A 17,528-nucleotide genomic window follows, 5' to 3' on the forward strand; every position below is an offset into this window, starting at 1 on the left:
ATAGGTTAAATGAACTGGTATGGATTACAGGTAGTGCATACTGGCCTCATTTCAAAATCTAAAGCTACTAATTGTTACTCTTAAATGTTATTATAGCACTTAATTTCGGTTCATACTTTAGCAACAGTTCAATGGGGCCAACAAAAGAAGGCCATTCATAAATGCTGTGCCCGAATACTGACCTCGAGATTAGGGACTTGATAAAGGGCAAACAAAAGGCCAACAGCAAGTAGTCAAGTGGCTGAAGGATAAGAACATGAGCAGACACAATCACAGACGAAGAGCCTGGGATTTTTCATTGCTCGGTACAGTTTTGCCTTGAATTAAAAATGTACCGTTGTGTTGCATAATGGATTAGTATCATGAGCCTTGGGTAAAATGTGCAGGATTGCAATTGATTGCAGAATCAAGGTCAATGTTACTTTTTATAGTTGTGTTAGAGTAAATCAGAGCCACCAGACAAGAAAAAGAAGGAGCACAATGAAAGGCTGCCATTCTTTTGTGAAGATTTGGGATAAAGGTAATATCCCAAATAAAGGATAAAGGTAATATCCCATTTGGGATAAAGGTAATATATATATATATATATATATATATATATATATATATATATATATATATATATATATATATATATATATATATATTAGTGGTGGGCCGTTATCGGCGTTAACGTGCTGCGTTAACGCAAAACTCTTATCGGCGATAAAAAAAATGTCGCCGTTAATCTCTTATTCCACCTCCTGTTCGGCTCAGGGGAGATACTAATAGCCGGGGGCCGTTGTTGACACTTGAGGAGCCTTTATTCTCTCACACACCCGCCGCTCTCTCTCTCCATCACTTGCCCACAACACAATCGGGTATTGGAACGCAGGGTGGGTGTGTGTGGACACCGGTCGCCACGTGACTATAAGGGGCCACTCACACTAGGGCCGCGGCCCCGTGCCAAAGCTTATTAGCATACTAAAGTCTAGAACGTTTGGCCTAGTGTGACCACGCCAACCGTATTCCAGCACGGAACAGCCCCTTGGCCACGGCCACCTGGGAGAGGTGTGCCGTGGCCAAAGTACAGATGCTAATGAGATGACACGCGGACAAGCAAGCGCACAGGCGGCGTTCCTGACGTGAATTTATTAAGGATGCATTGTCCGTTAACGTCCGCTGCCTTACTAGTCGGCACCAGAATTGCCCAACACTTGGACTTGTAGCTATAATGTGTGAGAATTAACGTGTGTGTAAGCCTAGGTGTGGGCTAATAAAAGAGGGAGAGAGCTAATTAGGTCGGCTCAGAAAGCACAGCAAAAAGGTTTTCGTGTTTACTCACGTTCGTCAGATGATTTTTTTTCTTTTTCCTCCCGTCAGCTGTCATAACTGCATTTACGCATGGCGGTGGAGACGCACCCAAAACAACACACCGCGGCCCGGTGATAAGGAAACAGTATAGCCTACACTAAGGTTTAACAAGAAACTTTATAAAGACACTTAAAAAAACGATCTCTGCCCATACAAAAAGTTCTGACTTGGATTTGATGGAGCGATCGATGTGTACAAAACCATCCGGATACATATGGTCTGATGACGGGCCGTTATATTAATAATAAACAGCGTGCTGCACAAATATGAGACTGTCCACCGCGACCTATTACGTCAAGGCTACATTTTTAAAAAAAAAACAATAGCTTAAGGATTCTCGTTGCTCTAATGTGGAAGTGGAATATTTGATGCAAATTTGGCCGGATGAAAATATTCACAAACAGTCGTATAGCCTACAAGTAGACTAAGCTCCAAATCCTAAACGCGCACGGTGACGTAGGCAAGGTGCAAGTGTGCCCAGGCCACGAGCAGTGTGAGCACGGGCCTGCGGGGGGAGTGGGGAGGGGGGGGAATCGTGCTGAATCGTGCTGAGCACGGAACATGCAAACGGCACTAGTGTGAGTGCGCCCTAAGTTTCCAAGTTTTAAACACTTCTATCTCTTCAACGTCAACGTCACCGTACCCGAATCCTAAATATCCCCATAGCAGACGCTATATTTCATCGGGGGGGAAACTTTGTTTTGCGCCACAGTTCGGCCGTAATGCTGCTGCACACACACACACAGACACAGGCGCACACACACACGCTGCATGACAGAGACGAGGGGCGCTACCAAAAAGACGAGAGGAGCGGTTGGAGCAGTTGGAGCGTTTAGAGACACATGCGTGCACATTTATTTACATAAAATCGCAATCGCAGTCATTTGTGCAGTTATGTAAAATGTTTCACTAAGGAAAATTACAGAAAAAGTAACGCACAGTGACTTTGATGAGTAACTTTAATCTGATTACTGGTTTGGAGATAGTAACGCGTTAGATTACTTGTTACTGAAAAAAGAGGTCCGATGCCGGTAACGTGTTACTAAGTAACATCTTGTTGAACATTATTTATTTTCATCACCAATTATCATAGTAGAACAGCTTCCTCAAGCAGTTTGTGATGCATGTTGGAAACAGGAGATGAGCCCCTGGTCTGATGCGCCACCTGGCTTGAGAAACACGTTCTCAGAGACTTACTTTGAGTCATTATTTAGGGAGCACACACATATTATGAATGAATTCAAATGAGACATTTTAATCTAGATTAATCTAGATTAATTCCAAAATTAATCTAGATTAATCTAGATTAAAAAAATTAATCTATGCCCACCTCTAATATATATATATATTAGGGCTGTCAAACGATTAAAATTTTTAATCAGATTAATCACAGGATTCCGTGGATTAATCACGATTAATCACGATTAATTCTACCATTCGAAATAGGCCCAAAAAATTACCATTTTTTCTGTATATTGTTATATGAATTGAAAGATAAAGGACAGAAGGTGAATATATACATTTAAATGTAGTTTTTATTAATTGAAAATCCAAATGATGGTGTAATTACTGCAAATAAATTATAATCAACTAAAACAACCAACTTAAATTTGGCTGTCTCTATTCAGCAAATATAGCATAGGCTATAATGGCATGTATTGAGTGAATCCATGGTTTTAAATTCCTGAATACAACCTGATTGCAGTTTGTTTGTGTGTCTGTGTGTAGAAAAGGCCCCAAAGTTCATAAGTTAGTGTTTGATATTTTTTACAGTGTGTTAACATGTGTTTTATTCAGTGTGGATAACTGTCAGTTAGCTGCCGTGACGTCAGTCGGCCGGAGAGTCTGTTTAGTAAGTTTCCTTTCTCTTCTCCCTCGGTCGGATGTGTGAGCGTTGCCGCAGTAATCGATCATTCCACATGTGAAACGTGTTTATTTGAGTTTATGGGAATCACCCGTGAGTGAGTAAGTAGCCTACATGCAGTCCCGATCGCTGTTATAAATTAGGCTATAGTTTATGTATGTTATTAACGGCCACGATTCGCGGGTCGCAACAGCTGTTGTAACGTCTCCTCACGAGTCACAAGCGGAGTTTAAGCCTGTGTTTCTTTTCCCGCGATCTATGCTGCTGTGTCTGTGAAAGAAGGAAAATAAAGAGCGGATAAACCCTACTCCTCCTCTCCTAGTCTCATGCTTATAGTCTGACGTGTTTGGCCATAAGTGCTGTTCTGGCCGACACCTCTGAAGTGAAACCTGTGATAGCAGATCAGCGCGGTACCGATAGGCCTACCTACATCCACCAGTTTCCTCCGCTACAGTGTGTGTGTGTGTGTGTGTGTGTGTGTGTTTGTGTGTAGCCGACGTTGTTGTCACGTAGGCTACACACACCTCTGAAAACTGCAGACGTTTGTTTCTGGAGCAGAATGTTTCTCCTGTTGCTTCCGAGAGCAACTGCCAGCCGCGACACAGACGTGGCCGTTAGCAGCAGTTATAGGTCCGTGGTTAGTAGTTTAAAACATAGACTAGCGTGCTGCTATGTTTGGCTGTGCGCAGCTACTGATACTGGGTCAGCCACAGCGTAAGAGTGACTGTAGTGTAGAGCGGGTGGGATGCACGGGGCGGATCATTCTGCACATGCGTTAAATGCGTTAAAAAAATTAACGCATTAATTCCAGAAATTAATCACCCTGCGTTAACGCGTTAATTTTGACAGCCCTAATATATATATATATATATATTATGAATGTGACACTCAATTAATGTGTATTCTCTGAAGAAAGAAGAGGACTTATGTATGGGTGTTACTCAATTTCAAAGTCCAGTTGCTGATACTCAACTTACATAACAAGTTTCCCAAACACACTTTTTTGTACATTGATAATATTTAGCACAATTCACAGTTAGGGAATTTTCTAATTGTATGCATTTTATCACCAGTGTTGAGTTAATGCACTGCAGCATTCTATGCTGCAGGTACCTGACCTCAAATCGCAGTCTTGGGTGCAGTATTGCAATATTGGTACAAATGCAGGTAAGAGTATGAGAGTGCTTTACATGAACCACAATACATAAAAAAGGCTAACGTGAAAGGAGAGAAAAATAACAGGTTTTCTTAAAGCATAGTTTAGGGATTTACATTTATTTCCTTTCTTGTCAAGAGATGGATAAGAAGACACCATTCTAATGTCTGTTAGATAAGTATGAAGCGAGAGCTAGGGAGGACCTAGCTTAGCATGAGGACTGAAAGCAGAAAGATAAGACAGTAGTTACAATTCTCGTCAACTAAAAACAAGGCAAATTAGCTTATTTTTCAATGTCAAAATATTAATTCACAAACTGGGTTCCTACACATTTTCCATTTTCAAACTTTTCCAAATGAAACTTTCCCAGGATTCTCGTAGACTTTTCAGTCCATATATAAAATCTTTAGTAAATTATATTTGCATACTCTTTTTTCTTTATCCATACTTATCCAGACTTGGAAATGACAAAAACTGTAATTCCATACTTTTCCATACTGCATATAAACCCTGTACAAAGTGAACTACTCCCTGGTTGATTGATTATTACCTCTTCAAGCCGACGGCGCTGTTCCTTCTGCTCTTCGATGCGTTTCTGTCGGTCATGCAGTAGTTGCCTCTTGTGCTCCTCTGGGTCCCTGCGCTGTGCGGCCAGTTGGGCCTGCTGCCTCTTGTGAGCCTCAGAGCGCTCCTTGTTCTCCTGCTGCAGACGCTGGAAGTCCCTCCTCAGGGTGGACTCCCCGGGGACATTCAGGATGGAGCTGATGACCCGAAAGATTGTGGAAAAAAAATGGAGGGAGGGGATTTTTGGGGACCATCGTTTTCACAAAAGTCAAGGATTCCAACTACTTTGACAAGAGATGATGGACGGCAATTACCTCGACTCTCGGTCATCACTACGATTTTCATCCTCCTCATCACTACCACTGTACTCGTACTCTGTCTCCTCTACAAGGAAAAAGAAGAATAAAGACAAGTCAGAAATGGTATGAACAGGGAACCCCCAGGGATATCCAAGTAATATAAGACTTTTTTTACCCATTTAATGCCATTTAAAATTAAATGTATGCCCTACCGGCAAAAGCAGGATGGAAACATGGATATTCTAAAGCATTTTAAGGTTATTTTAATAAAAGGATAAAGTATTATAAACTCACATTTATATACCTGCATTGATATACTGTAACCATAGCTTTGTGAAGTGTGTGTATAATCTTAATAACAAAATCAAAAAGTGCTTATTTGTCACATAAGAACCCCTCTCCAAGTTTATTGTGGTCATTGTGTTATCCTACAAAAAGGGCTGTCAAAAAGGGAAGAACTTTGTAAAGGAAGTGTAAAACTCTGTTGGTGAAATGTAATACTTTTTAGACCTTATTTTGAGAATATTAAATTCAATGCTTTTTTAATGTTTTTAAGACCCTGCCGGTACGCAGATGAAATAAACATTGTAGCATGCTAACCTAGAGTATACTTCAGTTTATGAAGAGACAGTGTAACCTGTATTCCACCCATCCAGGCGCCCCTTCCTATATCATTTGTGTACCTTTCTCTCCCCTCTTCTTGCGTGTACGATCGATGTGGTCTTTGAGCTGGATTCGGACCTGGCGCTCGGTGGGCTGGTCCCTGATGAAGGAGTGCTTGAGCAGCTGCTCTGTGGACGGTCGGCTGGTATACGTCTTGACCAGGCAGCCCTCTATAAAGTCAATGAATTTCTTGGACCTGGGAGGAAGGGTGAGGTTAGAGGATGACACACTAGTGAGGGAGAGAGAGGGAGGGCGGGGGAGGCAACTCTCATGGCCCACAATCCTGATCCAACAATAATCGGACCAATCAGAATTTGGCCCCTTTTTCACAGGTCCGACATTTTCTGTAGAGGAACTGTGGATCTTCCTTTACTAGTGGGAACTGAAGCCATTTAAGTTCCCAGTGACACAGAGATTCTGCTTTCAGTCTACAGTGTCTTCACATAACTTGTTTGATTCAAAAGGAGCAGAATGTTAATTTTTTTTACAGTACATTAAATCAATGCCGTAGAATAACCATGCAATGAATACGACCTGTATTATGAGGTCAATAATATTCACTCATGTTGTCGAGTTCATGCATTTTTATGTAACCCCTTGGGGGTGTTTTTGTATTTGCACCATTCTTCATTTTGTGTCACACAACATTGACCGACAGCTTCTTTATGATCATAATAGTGAAAACATTGTGAAATTGCATTCTGAATGCAGTGGGTCAATGAACTCTACTGACTGTGTCCATTAACAATAAGGAGGAAGAGTAATAGGAGCAAAGAATTACAGGGTAGGAGAAATAATATGACATAGTTAAATTGCATCCAGCTCCTCCAGCCAAAGTAACCTGAAAGCACAACAACTGCTTTGAGAAATCCCTCACTTTTCCTGTAATTTTGCATCGCTTCTTGTACAAGCAGCCTTCTGAGAAAGTGTGTTTAAAAGCACTTACTGAACCTGGTCATTGTTGAGCTTCAGTTATGTATTTTGTTTTAAGTTAACAGAGTGACCATCTTTCTAATGCATATTAAAATGCTCTAATAACATAACCTGATTTTGCTCAAGCTGCTGCCCCCTCGACCCGACTCTGGATAAGCGGTTGCAGATGATGATGATGATTTTTCCCTCTTTGGTTTATCACATTTTTCTGTTGAATTTAGCTAACTAATTCAATGCAGATTTGATCTTATTTCAATACAGAGATAGTGAAGAAATAGATAATCTACAAATATACATAGACAACATAGAAATGTGTTTAAAAAACATTCAAAAATTAAATTAAAATGTAACATTGTTTATCCATAGGCAGCACAGTCCCAGAAAGTGAAAATTATACATTATTTATTATTATTATTATATAGTTGAAATGTTTTGGGCAATTTTTTATTTTACTTTCAATTGGAGACATGTTAAGGTATAGAGGCTTTTACTATGATACAAAAAAAATTAAATAAAAAATGCAAGTTTATGGCGACAGCAGGGTGGTTGATCACTCACCATTTTTTGGATTTTAGTTTGGGTGGGGGATTCCTGGGAATCAGGAAGAGGGCTCTCATCGGGTGCATGTCACACAAGGCTGGAGAAAAAGAAAGGAGTTGTTGAGAGTTGTTAGGCCTGATTACACCTCCTACCCAGGCTGACAGTTACGGGACAAAGAAGGAAATGGGAACGTCAGAATACATTTGATCTTTGACAGAATATCATATATTCGGTGGTTTGTAAATAACACTATCCACCATTACACATATTCCCTGTATCCTCAAACATTGTTACAGTTGCTGTTATCCAATATTTCCTGGCGCCTCAGGCCTAATGTTACATTCAAGGCCAGTGTGAGTCACTGTGTTCCCAGCGTAGGTAGGTGGCTAAACCCGACTGGTTAGCTTTACAGTCTCGCAGTGAAATAGGCTTTTGTAAAGCAGTGTTTGGGACATATGCAACATGACTGAGACAGCAAAAGGCAAGAGGGAAATTTCAGCATTTCAAGAGGCACATAAAAAACACAGTTACACCGATAATGGATGCTCCATATAACATGCTCGCTTTACATGTATGACACATTGAAACTATGTTTAAGCAACAGTTGTATTTATTCAGAAATGTTTGCATGACTTTTTTTCATTTAAAAAGGAATGGATCACCCACTGACAGGATGTTGACAGAACTGCCAACATCCTGTCAGATGAAATTATTGAGTTATGTATTGCGGTCCCCACTTAGTTTATTATTCAAAACCTAAAAAGAACTGTTCTGTTTGTTTAGGCTTTCAGCTGATCAATTGTACAGACAGTACGAAAGCCCTGTTTTCAAATCATTAGATTTAATTTACCTTCTAGTGACAGTTTTCCTTTAAGTATTCATGTGTTTTTGGTGAGCAAACAGAAGAGGCATTATGGGCAATTTCTGCTAACAAAGCAAGTGAAAATAATGCATTAAAGTGTGTGAAAATATGTTTAATGATTTATATGTTCAAAAACTATTCATCAACAGTAAGCAATATACGGCTATAGGCGAAGACTGATCCTTAATGGAAAATGTTTTCTCATACCTTTTAAAAAGGCACATATCAAAAAGCTTGGAGACAATTTTCAAAATTCAAATACATAACATCTTTTGTGTCTGATATTTTGGCATGCAAAACAAGGTTAACCAAATAAGGAGGAGTGTAATTAAATGTATTGCTGGAGGTAGGGCTATCATATTTGCGTTATAAAAAAACAACTAAATGTAGCAGTGTACTAGGGACGAGTGTTTTAAAATTGGACTTCTTGACAACGTCTGAGGTCATTGAATGTGCAAATATGTATCTGCTTTTATGTGAGATTTCTCTCTGCTTTTCAATCAGGTTTGACATCAAATCTTAAGGCCAATATCAACCAATCAAAGCTAAGCATATGAGACAGATCTGCGCAATCAGCCTCCACAGGCCAACTGCCAGCTCACGACTACACTACCTTGATTACAGTGAGTCAGCTGTCCACATGAAGACACAGAAACCAAGGTTGCATAATGCCTTTAAAAGAGCGGCCTTGAGACGATGAGAAAGTGTCGAATAGTATATTTGACTACATACAAATGTATGCTCTCTATGCAATAACAGTTAAAAAAAAAAAAAAAAAAAAAAACACTTACGAGGAGCTCCCTCTGCCATCTCAATGGCAGTGATCCCCAGGGACCAGATATCACTCTGCAAAATTCACAAAAGGTCCAGGTCAGTCCACGTCTTTCACGAAAACACACACACACACACACACACACACACACTGCAGCTGTTACCCTGTAGTCATAGGTGGAGTCTGGGTTCTCATCACAGGCGATAACTTCGGGTGCCATCCAGTAAGGTGTGCCGATGAAGGTGTTCCTACGACCCACGGTCCTGTCCAGCTGAGCGCTCACACCAAAATCAACTGAACAATGTGGATCAGAGGAGGAAAGGATATGAGACAACGAAGGATAGCATACCGTTTACCTGCTTTTGCAATAGACTGCCAAAAACAATCAAGCTATCGAACGCACCGAGTTTGACCTCTGCATTCTCTGTTAGCAGCACGTTCTGGCCCTTGATGTCTCTGTGGATGACTTTGTGGGCGTGGAGGTGAGCGAGGCCCTGGGCACAGAGAAAGAAGGCAAATAAATGTGATCAGTGAGGCAGTGAGTGACCTCTACTGCGGACTCATTCTTCTGACTGGTGCGACTGTGGTTTCCTTACCCTGAGGATCTCGCGGCAAATGTAGGCAATCCAGTCTTCCTTAAGAGAGCTGCCCTTAGTGTTTTTCACCAAGTCCGTCACTGATCCCGCCCCACAAAACTCCATCACCAGCTATATACAGGACAAATAGAAACTTAAGTGTGCATAATATTGAGGCAAGGGGGAGGGTCAGGTTGGGTAGAAGGGGGTAAGACTTACCCAAAGTTGGTCATCATGTCCTGGTGGACTCTTCTTGACAAAGGCGCCGTAGTAGGTGGCTATGTTGCGGTGGTGGCTGTATTTCTTCAGCATGTTGATTTCTGCTTTGATCTCCTCCTCTTCCTCCTCCGTCACGTCCATCACCTTGATGGCAGCCAGCTGGCCCGTCTTCACGTGACGGCCCTGAAGTTAGATCATAGTGAACACAGTGGTCAGCAAAACTTTTGTAAATGAACGCAGGACAGACCGCATGTTTCCGAGATTCTTTGATTTGCACATGGAGTGCGGCTAATTGTTTCCGCCCATGATCGATTTTGACGTTCTTATTTTTACATGTTCTCTTTATCTTTTTCTCACAGCAGCCACTTTAAACTTTCAAAACGGACAGCAGAAAAAAAAATCTACTGACATAGCAGTGAGATAAATCTGTTGTAATCTGAGAAATGAATGTACAGAACATTTAACAACGAGCAGTCACCAGAGAGGTCTCTGCAGCTTCACTTCAGCCTGCCTGGATATGGCAGCAACTCACTGCATAAGTGACAACTTATCTAACTAAAAAGAAGAATGTTTCCGTGTGTGTGTGTGCATGTGTCTGTGACAACCATTCAACCAATCTACTTTTTACACTTATCGGGTATATTGCTGAGGACCCAAGGGAGTGTAGTGCACAGTGTAAAGTTGTTTGAAACAGTGTTTCTGTGGAAAACTGCAACAAAAAAAAACAGTCAAGCCAGCTGGTGGTCTTTGGTGCACATATTTGGTACCGCTGCTTGGAGCAACCAAAAATGATGGGAGTGAACCACCACTGCAGTAACTAGTGAAGTATCAAATCAATCAGACAGGACATAGACATCATGGACTCACCTTGTACACCTGCCCATATGTCCCATTGCCAACGACCTCGACCAGCTCGAAGATTCCTGCTGGATCCTATGGGAGAAATAGGCACATTTATTTAATATTATTAATTAATTAATAATTAAGTAAGACAACGTACAAACAAAGCAAAAGCTGAACATTTTCAACATTAAAAAGTGCCATATAAAGACAGCATTTTAATAAAATTAAATAAAATTAATTTTACTTTTTCCAAATTTGGTGGCAAATTTTATATATATATTTTTTAAACTACACTGAAAACACACTTTTGTGTTCTTAAGTAGGTGATGGTTGCTGCTTTCTTCGTTGAATTCTACACATCTGACACTTGAATGCTAGTCCCAAATGGAGGTCATGTTACATTCATTTTTCTCCAGTTAAATAAAGTCAGCCTCAAATACTAAAATCCAACCCAAAAACTGCACCTGTTCCAGGAGCATGCGGCAATCTGGCTTCAGTTATTTTGGCACAAAAGCTGAAATAAACATACTAAGTCTAAAAATACAAGTTGTTGACGAGGACACAAAATTAACCCAGCTCAACACACTTTTACAAGTTGTTTTTTTCTGTGTGACATTTTAATTTCAGGTCACAGAGACCTTGAGATGTTTTGACTTTACACTACTACAATCAGAAACATGACAAAAAAACTGTTGCATTTAGGATCATTTACATGTACTACAGAAGCCGTGTACGTCCTCAATCAAATTGAGCAAATCTAAAGGTCTAGACTCTAGAAATCAAACGACGACAACAAAAAAACAAGACCCTGTGTGCTGTGTACACAAATGCTAATTTAAATCCATATTTCCACTCCATATTTCCATACAAATTGTCTGAACCCAATCTTCCTTGCCGCCCACTCACACACTCTCTACCAACCCACAAGACTTTACAAGGTGGGAAACAGACAAGCAGATGCACTAAATATTGATACTAGATTAAATATATATATATATGGATTCTGACGACATGGACATGACCTCAGGCACTTTTCCCTGATTTGTTCTTTTTAAACTTCAATTGCCTGCAAACACAAATTTAACTGACACTATAAATGATTAGGGTGGCTTTGACTTCATTATGCAACCCCCTTTTCCGAGTCACAGGGGAATATGACAAGCAGCGGCTCCACTTTCATGCAATTTCAATATGGCTTTAAGAAGATGTGTGGGTGGGTGAAAAGAGAGACTGCTGCTTTGGGTTTAGATCCAATGTACAAGCATGACCTATCCTGCTTTCATCTGCTTCCAATGATGGGCTTTTTTGCCTTCAACAAGGAGAGGGAAAAATATTTTTCGAAGGGAAAAATGTACCGGGGTGGGGGGAAACAAGCATATATACTTTTTACAATTCAAAAAGATTTTGAGCAGTAAAATTGGTAAATGACCACCCAGTCGATGAAAGTGTATAGCTCATATGATGACATAAATACACGGGCCAGATTTGGAAGCACGTTATGTACAAGGACACAAAAGGATGGTGACGTCAAGTAGGGAGGCAAGAGAATGATGGTATGAAGAGAATAATGTACTGATGATAAGAGTGGGCGGCGAGGATAGGGAGGTAGTTTCAACCCACGTCGAGCGCAAGAGAGTAGGATGAGAGGAACAAAGGGATGGAATGGGAAGGGTATACGGTTATGTTCAGAGAAGTATAGCACCAACAGCTCACTCAACCAAACAAACTGTTGGCAATGATCGCAGATAACAGAGAAGGAAGCAGTGAAACTACAGGATAATTAGAGTAGAGATATCCACAGTCAGCCTGTGCCCTAATTAATGCCTAGTGTAGATATTATGCTGCCATGATGTTAAAAGTGGAGTCAGCAGCGATTCTGGATAATGCTTGTTGTGAAAATCTTTTTTTTTTTTTTTTTTTGTCAAAATCAGTGAATATCTCCTCACAATACTGTACCTGTGTGGTGTGTGTGCTGCAAAAAAAAATACGTCAAGGCAGGGTATGTGGCTAGCTACGGCGGACCCCCTTTGTCAACAAACCCTTTGTTTACATACCAGTTTACAGAGGCTAGGCTGTATATATATATTTTTAAACACATACACAGTACGAACAGGTAGTGGACTGTGAGGAGTTAATTCACTGATTTTGCCAAACAGAGATTTTGACAACAAGCATTCTCCAGAATCGGTGACTCCACCTTTAATGCGTGACTCGATATATTAGAGACTGTCAGGGAACAATGCAACAAAATTGTCAAGCTGCGTCAAGCTCATTGTAAAAATGAATATGAGCTCAGTCAAACGGTGTATGAACTCTTAAAAGAGGGTGGTAATAGTCCATGGGGAAGTTGACAACACATTTCCTGCAGGAGTGTCAACTTAGCTGACAGAGGACGGGCGGAAAAAGCCTTGCCCTATCTGTGGTTACACAGCTGCGGCTATCGTCTAAATCACAACTCAAACACTAGCATTCCTGAATATCATTAGAGAACTTTCTACTCTAATATTTTATAAATTGCTTTCCAAATACTTAAATTTTTGAGCTATGCAAAGTATTTAACAATAGAGTTTTTTTCCTCTTAAATTTAACAAAATAATCCAAAGAGGATGTCAATTTGCCAGCAAAATCACGTAGTTTTTTTGCACATCACACATGATATTAGTATGTTTTCAATGTTTGAGACTGCCAGTGTTGGATTATGCTGTGTCATAATGGGTTTGGTTTCAGTAAACTCCTTGCAAATGGGCTACATTGTATCCATCTGAAATAGTACCGTCATATGTTTGAAAATATCCACTAAAAATGTTTAACCAGTACAGTTTTTTAACCAGTGGCAAATTTGCATGACGGCATAATCACAAATTTGTAATCCAAATGTGCAAAAAGTTGACAGAGGAAAAAGTGTGTTTACATTAAAGCTTTGAAAACCAATCTCAGTCCCAGCGTTTTTGAATATTACATTCATTTGCGTAAGGTTATTTATTCAGAACACAGCAAGCTTGGACTGTTTCCCTGCAACAAAAATAAAATCACAAGACTAGATTTCCCATGAGTTTCATTTCCAGAGGGCTGGTATTCCTAGGTAATAACTATCCAACAATCTCCTCTCTGTTTGAAATTGAAAATAATCACAGACTAGATAACTTTCCAACCGTTTGAAACAAGAAAACAGTTTGATATAAAATACCTTTTTGTCATCTTAGTTCTAGAAGTGTAACTTATTATGCCACCTGCACTGTAACATAGTTGATTACATCACAGGTTGTGCAGGTGGCTTAATTATTTCCAATTCTAATTGTCATTTGAATAAAGGGTTTCTGCCAATGCAAGTATACAGCCGACTGTTTTTATGTCACGCTGGACTCCTTTTGTAGCAAGTTTCTTGGAAAATGCTGTGATTTAGCTAATGTATAGGCCCCTGTGGAGTTTTTGTCCTGTGGTAGATGCTATGGACCTTATTTGTGTGAGTGGGGCACTGTTTTGTTTATCTAATTAGCAGAAACAAGGAGGCACATGCATCTGCACGCACATGGGTGATGTGGTACAGAGCCAAGCCAATGGTTTCACACTTTAACTGATCAACAAGTGGCTGTAACACCCAAGATATGCTGCAATGCACCAGCAGAGGCAGGAGAGAAGAAGACTGCTAGCTAGTAAACATGGATGTAAACATGACTAGAATATATAGATATAAAAATTCCAATTACCAAAGTAATATGTAAATACTAGTAAAAAAAAGAAAAGAGGAAGGAAATGCTATTGTGGGAACAAGGGAAAATCTCTATCATGCTTCCCTCTCACAAACATTGTGTTCAGTGAAAAACACAGCAATGCTGAAGGTACCTTTTGTCAGTTACTATCTAACCCTATATGTTTTAATTTAAACATTTTATTATGTATAATCTATCTTTTCAAAAAAGCAGTAACTGAATGCATACTGTATTTTTTTAGAACGCTAATAAGGGTCTGTCTTAAGGGGATTTTTGACAGCTGCCTTTGATATGGAGATGAACATCAAAAGGAAGTATCAGAGCTGTGGACTCAAGAGAATATTTCATCAAATAGGAGTACTGGCAAGTGGGTTTATTATTTCCGTTTGACTTTGCTTCTTGTCTGGCAAAGTGGTTCAAATGTTAGAGAAGGGTGGGCACTGGGCAAACCAAACCAGGTAGGTTATAAGACTGAGACCTTCATGATAGACCACTGAAAACACCAGGGATCTATGGCTTTCCCAGAACAAGTCTGATATGTTGGATTTTATAAATAAATCAGTATGAGTCCAACAAACATAATACAAAAAGACAAGATCACATATTAAAATGGGTATGGTTAAAGGAATTGCGATTCAATTTATGATCACCCCTATATAAAAATAGAACATCCAAAACATGTCAAACAAAACAGTGTTTGTGCTTCACAATCTCAACTTGGATTTTTTTTTAACGCAGTGTAGGCTTAGTCATTAAACGATGAAAGTGTTCATCATACCTACTGTAGGCTATATCATAAAATATATCACTTTAAGTGGATCAGTGTATGTGTGTTATAGCCCTGCAGACAGAAGCAGATATGATTTTATGCAAATGAATGACAGAAAGTTGTCAGTGTTGGAGATGTGTTTATTTATTAGGTGGTGGAGAACTCAGAAAATGTGTATGATAGGAATCTGTGATATTACAACAGCCCCGCTGCCTGTAGCAATACCAGGCCAAGGGATGTTAGTTTATCCCATCACAACTTTGTTGCGTGGGTGTTTAATGGTGGTGCTTGTGTCCCCGAGGCAAAACTGACAGCTCATTTTAAATGACATAACATCTAACGAGTCCGTCTGCGATTATTTTGTACATGAATACAGTGCAGCACACTCATCTTGTAATAGCAATACTCACCCTCAGAGCTGCGAGGTCTATGTCATCCAGGCTTCGTGTGGGGGCGTTTTCAGACATAGCTGGCGAAACTTAGGACGTTAGCTAACAACTTAGCCAGTTATTTGACAGAAGTGCTTGGTGGATGCTAAAACGAGCTTCAACGGGCTTAGAAAATATAGCCCAATGTGCTGAAAGTGTTGCGGAACAACACGGTAGCACTTAGATTAGCAAACACATCGCAGATAAGAGCTGCCTGCCACAGACGCACCCAGCTGGCTAGCTCACGTCAACTCCGGCCGAAAGCTGTGTTATTATCCGCAGTGGTTTTACAGAAATGCCGCAAGAAAAAATCTCAGCAAAAACAAATTCAACTTGAAAGAAAAGATTTCAACAAACTGTTAACGTCACCGTTAGCCGGCTATCGGTACCGCTTTAACAACTGGCAGGTTTTCAACGCGATGCACCTCCGCTGCTGTTGGACACCTTGCTGCGTTCATTTTGACAAGACGCTGCTGCACAACATCCCAGCTAATGTTAAAACACATACAATAATTCGAGTCGTAGGGGGGAAAAAACTAACACATATGTATGGTGAGCCCTTAAAACCCTCCTAGGTACACTGTTAAAAGTATCAAATCAATTGTACGGCTTAGCAACCCCAATGGTTATTTTAAATGAGAACGCAACGTTTGATGTGATGGCGTCTGGGGTCCGTCCGCACTGTCAACCTGTTATTTTCTGCCAAAAAGATATGTCCTCCCGCAATATAACTGTAGTAGGAGAAGTGCGGTAAAATGACAAATAATGGCCTCGTTGGAAATTTGAATCTTTGCGACTTTGCAGTTGTCAAACTTGTTAACACGATTTAAATAGTCCTCAATTTCGGCGCACGGAAATCCGAATAGCGAGTCAGGTGCGCGCGGATCAATCTAACGTAAACTGGCCAGCTAACGTCGTCAAGCTAGCATGCTAAATAGTCTTTTTCCAGGATAAACTTTCCGTCTTCATCCATTTTCTGTGTTGACAGTCGCGCCTAGCACTGCCAACCTTCCGGGGAAAAGACGGGCGGGCAGGCAGGCAGACAGGCAGGCACTAAAGGTTCTCGCCAGCCGCCGTAATACTTGTAAACAGGGCCCCTCGACTATTTGAAGTTAAAGCGTCGACTTCGTTCTCCGCCTCGCAGGTTTTACGAACTTGTAGTTGTAGTCCAGCACTACAGATACGCTGCAGATTCAAGATACGGTTCGCAGACCAAACTTGTTATTTCGCCATGTTTTGCTTCCCAAGTCTTCCCTCCCACTCCTAGCCTCGCTGTAGTCTTACGGTTGTTCCTGACTATTGGCTTCGCACAGCACAGCACCGCACAGCACTCCTCAAGTGTTTTCGCCTCTTGAATGGCTACGGTGCTTCATCAGGGACAAATTACCTGAATCATCACAGTTCAACTCAACCTGCGCCACTGCCAGTGTCTGCTCTTGATAAGCACAGCTGAGGTCATCCACCACTGACTTACCTGTCCTGCACTGAACTACATGGTCATTGAACATACCACTTTAATAGGTGTTAATATCAAAGTCAAACCCCCCCCCCCCCAAAAAAAAAAAATAAAACACAATAGGCCTATTCATTCCTAGTGCATCTTTTGTCATTGACCCAGAGGGACCTCATTTCACTTCATATTTCCTGTTCTGGGTTGCTAAAATTTTAATGATTGCTCTAGTTTATTTTCCATTATTATAGCCCTATCTTACCCCCAGCAGATCATAATGCCTGTCAATAATGCATGATCATTTCCAACGCGCTAAAGAGGGCAGTATTGTAGCCTATGTCATAAATAAACTGCAGCAGTGCAAAACCCTAGAAAATACTTTTTTGTTTTATTGAACATTTCAGAATTCACAATTTACTTTATCTGTTTATGGTGTTAAATTGTGTAATTTTTCCGTATTAACATTCTCTAGCCACTCAGTCTCCAATTTGTTCTATTAAAAAGGCACCATGTGATACAAAAATATAA

General features: G+C 40.4%; 1 protein-coding gene across 2 annotated transcripts in view; it reads right to left on the reverse strand.

The window, feature by feature from the left end:
- mink1 (misshapen-like kinase 1) overlaps nt 1-16,849 on the reverse strand; it is a 43,171-nt gene extending 26,322 nt beyond the window's left edge. For both annotated transcript variants that reach the window (XM_080041333.1, XM_080041332.1), the window contains exons 1-11: nt 15,533-16,849; nt 10,668-10,733; nt 9,801-9,983; nt 9,603-9,713; nt 9,410-9,500; nt 9,170-9,300; nt 9,026-9,080; nt 7,391-7,469; nt 5,920-6,095; nt 5,252-5,321; nt 4,924-5,134 (exon numbers count right to left, since the gene is read on the reverse strand). In XM_080041333.1, the coding sequence (XP_079897459.1) occupies nt 4,924-5,134; nt 5,252-5,321; nt 5,920-6,095; nt 7,391-7,469; nt 9,026-9,080; nt 9,170-9,300; nt 9,410-9,500; nt 9,603-9,713; nt 9,801-9,983; nt 10,668-10,733; nt 15,533-15,589 (1,230 nt within the window). In that variant the 5' untranslated portion in view covers nt 15,590-16,849. The remainder of the gene's footprint in view (nt 1-4,923; nt 5,135-5,251; nt 5,322-5,919; nt 6,096-7,390; nt 7,470-9,025; nt 9,081-9,169; nt 9,301-9,409; nt 9,501-9,602; nt 9,714-9,800; nt 9,984-10,667; nt 10,734-15,532) is intronic.
- Nucleotides 16,850-17,528: the final 679 nt, after the last annotated feature.

This window comes from Ammodytes marinus (assembly GCF_949987685.1).
Source record: "Ammodytes marinus genome assembly, chromosome: 14".
NCBI lineage: Eukaryota > Metazoa > Chordata > Actinopteri > Uranoscopiformes > Ammodytidae > Ammodytes > Ammodytes marinus.